The 1347-nt window shown below is 38.1% G+C and overlaps 1 protein-coding gene across 1 annotated transcript in view; it reads left to right on the forward strand.

The window, feature by feature from the left end:
- The first annotated feature begins 263 nt into the window (after positions 1-263).
- tescb (tescalcin b) overlaps positions 264-1347 on the forward strand; it is a 5254-nt gene continuing 4170 nt past the window's right edge. The window contains exons 1-3 of the mRNA XM_024298634.1: positions 264-542; positions 922-991; positions 1193-1273. Of these exons, the coding sequence (XP_024154402.1) occupies positions 479-542; positions 922-991; positions 1193-1273 (215 nt within the window). The 5' untranslated portion in view covers positions 264-478. The remainder of the gene's footprint in view (positions 543-921; positions 992-1192; positions 1274-1347) is intronic.

The following is a 1347-nucleotide window of genomic DNA, read 5'->3' on the forward strand; positions in this document are numbered from 1 at the left end:
GTCAAATTCTAGAAAAAATAATACCATAAGAAATAGTAGCATTTTTCATGAGATATTATATGTTTACCTGACAGGAAAATCTTCCTTTACGGCTGTCCTTTCAAAATAAAAGCCGTTTGCCTTTCAGCTTTACATGTTTTCGCCTCGTAAAGAAAAAAACAAACAAGTGGCGACTCGCGGAGCAGCTGAAACGTAGCCTACCTCATCCATTATTCAGAGGGAACCTTTTCCCAAATTTGCGTCGTCATGGTGACGGCTGTTGCGGAAGTGGCCTGCGAGCTTTGCGACGCAGAGGAGACCTGCAGCGGTGCTGCACCGCCGGTGAGACCGATCTTTGTGAGAGGACTTTTGTCTGGACATGGGTTGTTCTGAAACATGATCCGATGATATTCCCGCCTGTTGCTATTCCGGTTCCATCGCGACGAGCCTTTTAAATCCCCCTTAACGCCATAAAAACAGAGGAGAGCCGGCTGGAGCCATGGGTTCACTCCAGTCCTCTCCAAGCCATCCGGACTATGTGGATTTGGCGGAGAAAACAGGCTGTAAGTGAGCTTTCTTATAATTTCTACTCAGAATCTTGTGTTTACTAGTATAATTTAGAAGATTGTCGATTTTTAACTTGATATAAACAAGGAAATGCTGATTTGAGAGCACATTTAATTTTAGCTATTATAAATGGTTTAATGCAGTAAATAATAATCTTGTTTTGCATTAGTGTAAATTTATTCAATTGAAAAACATCTTTTTTCAGCTAAATGTGTTTATTTTGCCATTGCAAATATCTCTCTTGGAGTTGGTTTTGAATGGGGCAGTGTTTTACATAAAGTGTGAATATCCAAATGAACATAAATGTTTACTTTTGTAAATTTGCAAGCTACTTCTATATTTAACAACTTTCCTTCCTGTTGTGTCTGTTTTCAGTTTCGTTAGAACAGATTTCCATCTTGCATAAAAGGTTCAAGCAGCTGAGCCACAATGAAGATAAACTGAGGTAACCTCTGCATGTAGTTGTAGACTAATGCTTAATGACAGTTACAAATGTTTGTACATTTTTTTCTTTTTTTTTTAGATCAAGTTTAATCCTCCTGCTAGCTTGAAACTTGGCAAATTTCTTTGGAACTGGAAACCTGCTCAACAAGTTCACGTTGGGTCAAATTACAATAGTGTAAGGTGTGTGTTTCTGTTCCCTCAGGAGAGAACACCTCGATCAAATCACAGATCTACAAGCCAATCCCATCCGGGAACAGATCGTTGAAGCTTTCTTTGACAAAAGGTAATCAATCACTCAAAAAAATATATTTAATTAGTCTTAAAATAATACATTTAACTGATGATGCTGTATATTCA

The sequence above is a fragment of the Oryzias melastigma genome, linkage group LG12, assembly GCF_002922805.2.
Source record: "Oryzias melastigma strain HK-1 linkage group LG12, ASM292280v2, whole genome shotgun sequence".
Classification (NCBI taxonomy): domain Eukaryota; kingdom Metazoa; phylum Chordata; class Actinopteri; order Beloniformes; family Adrianichthyidae; genus Oryzias; species Oryzias melastigma.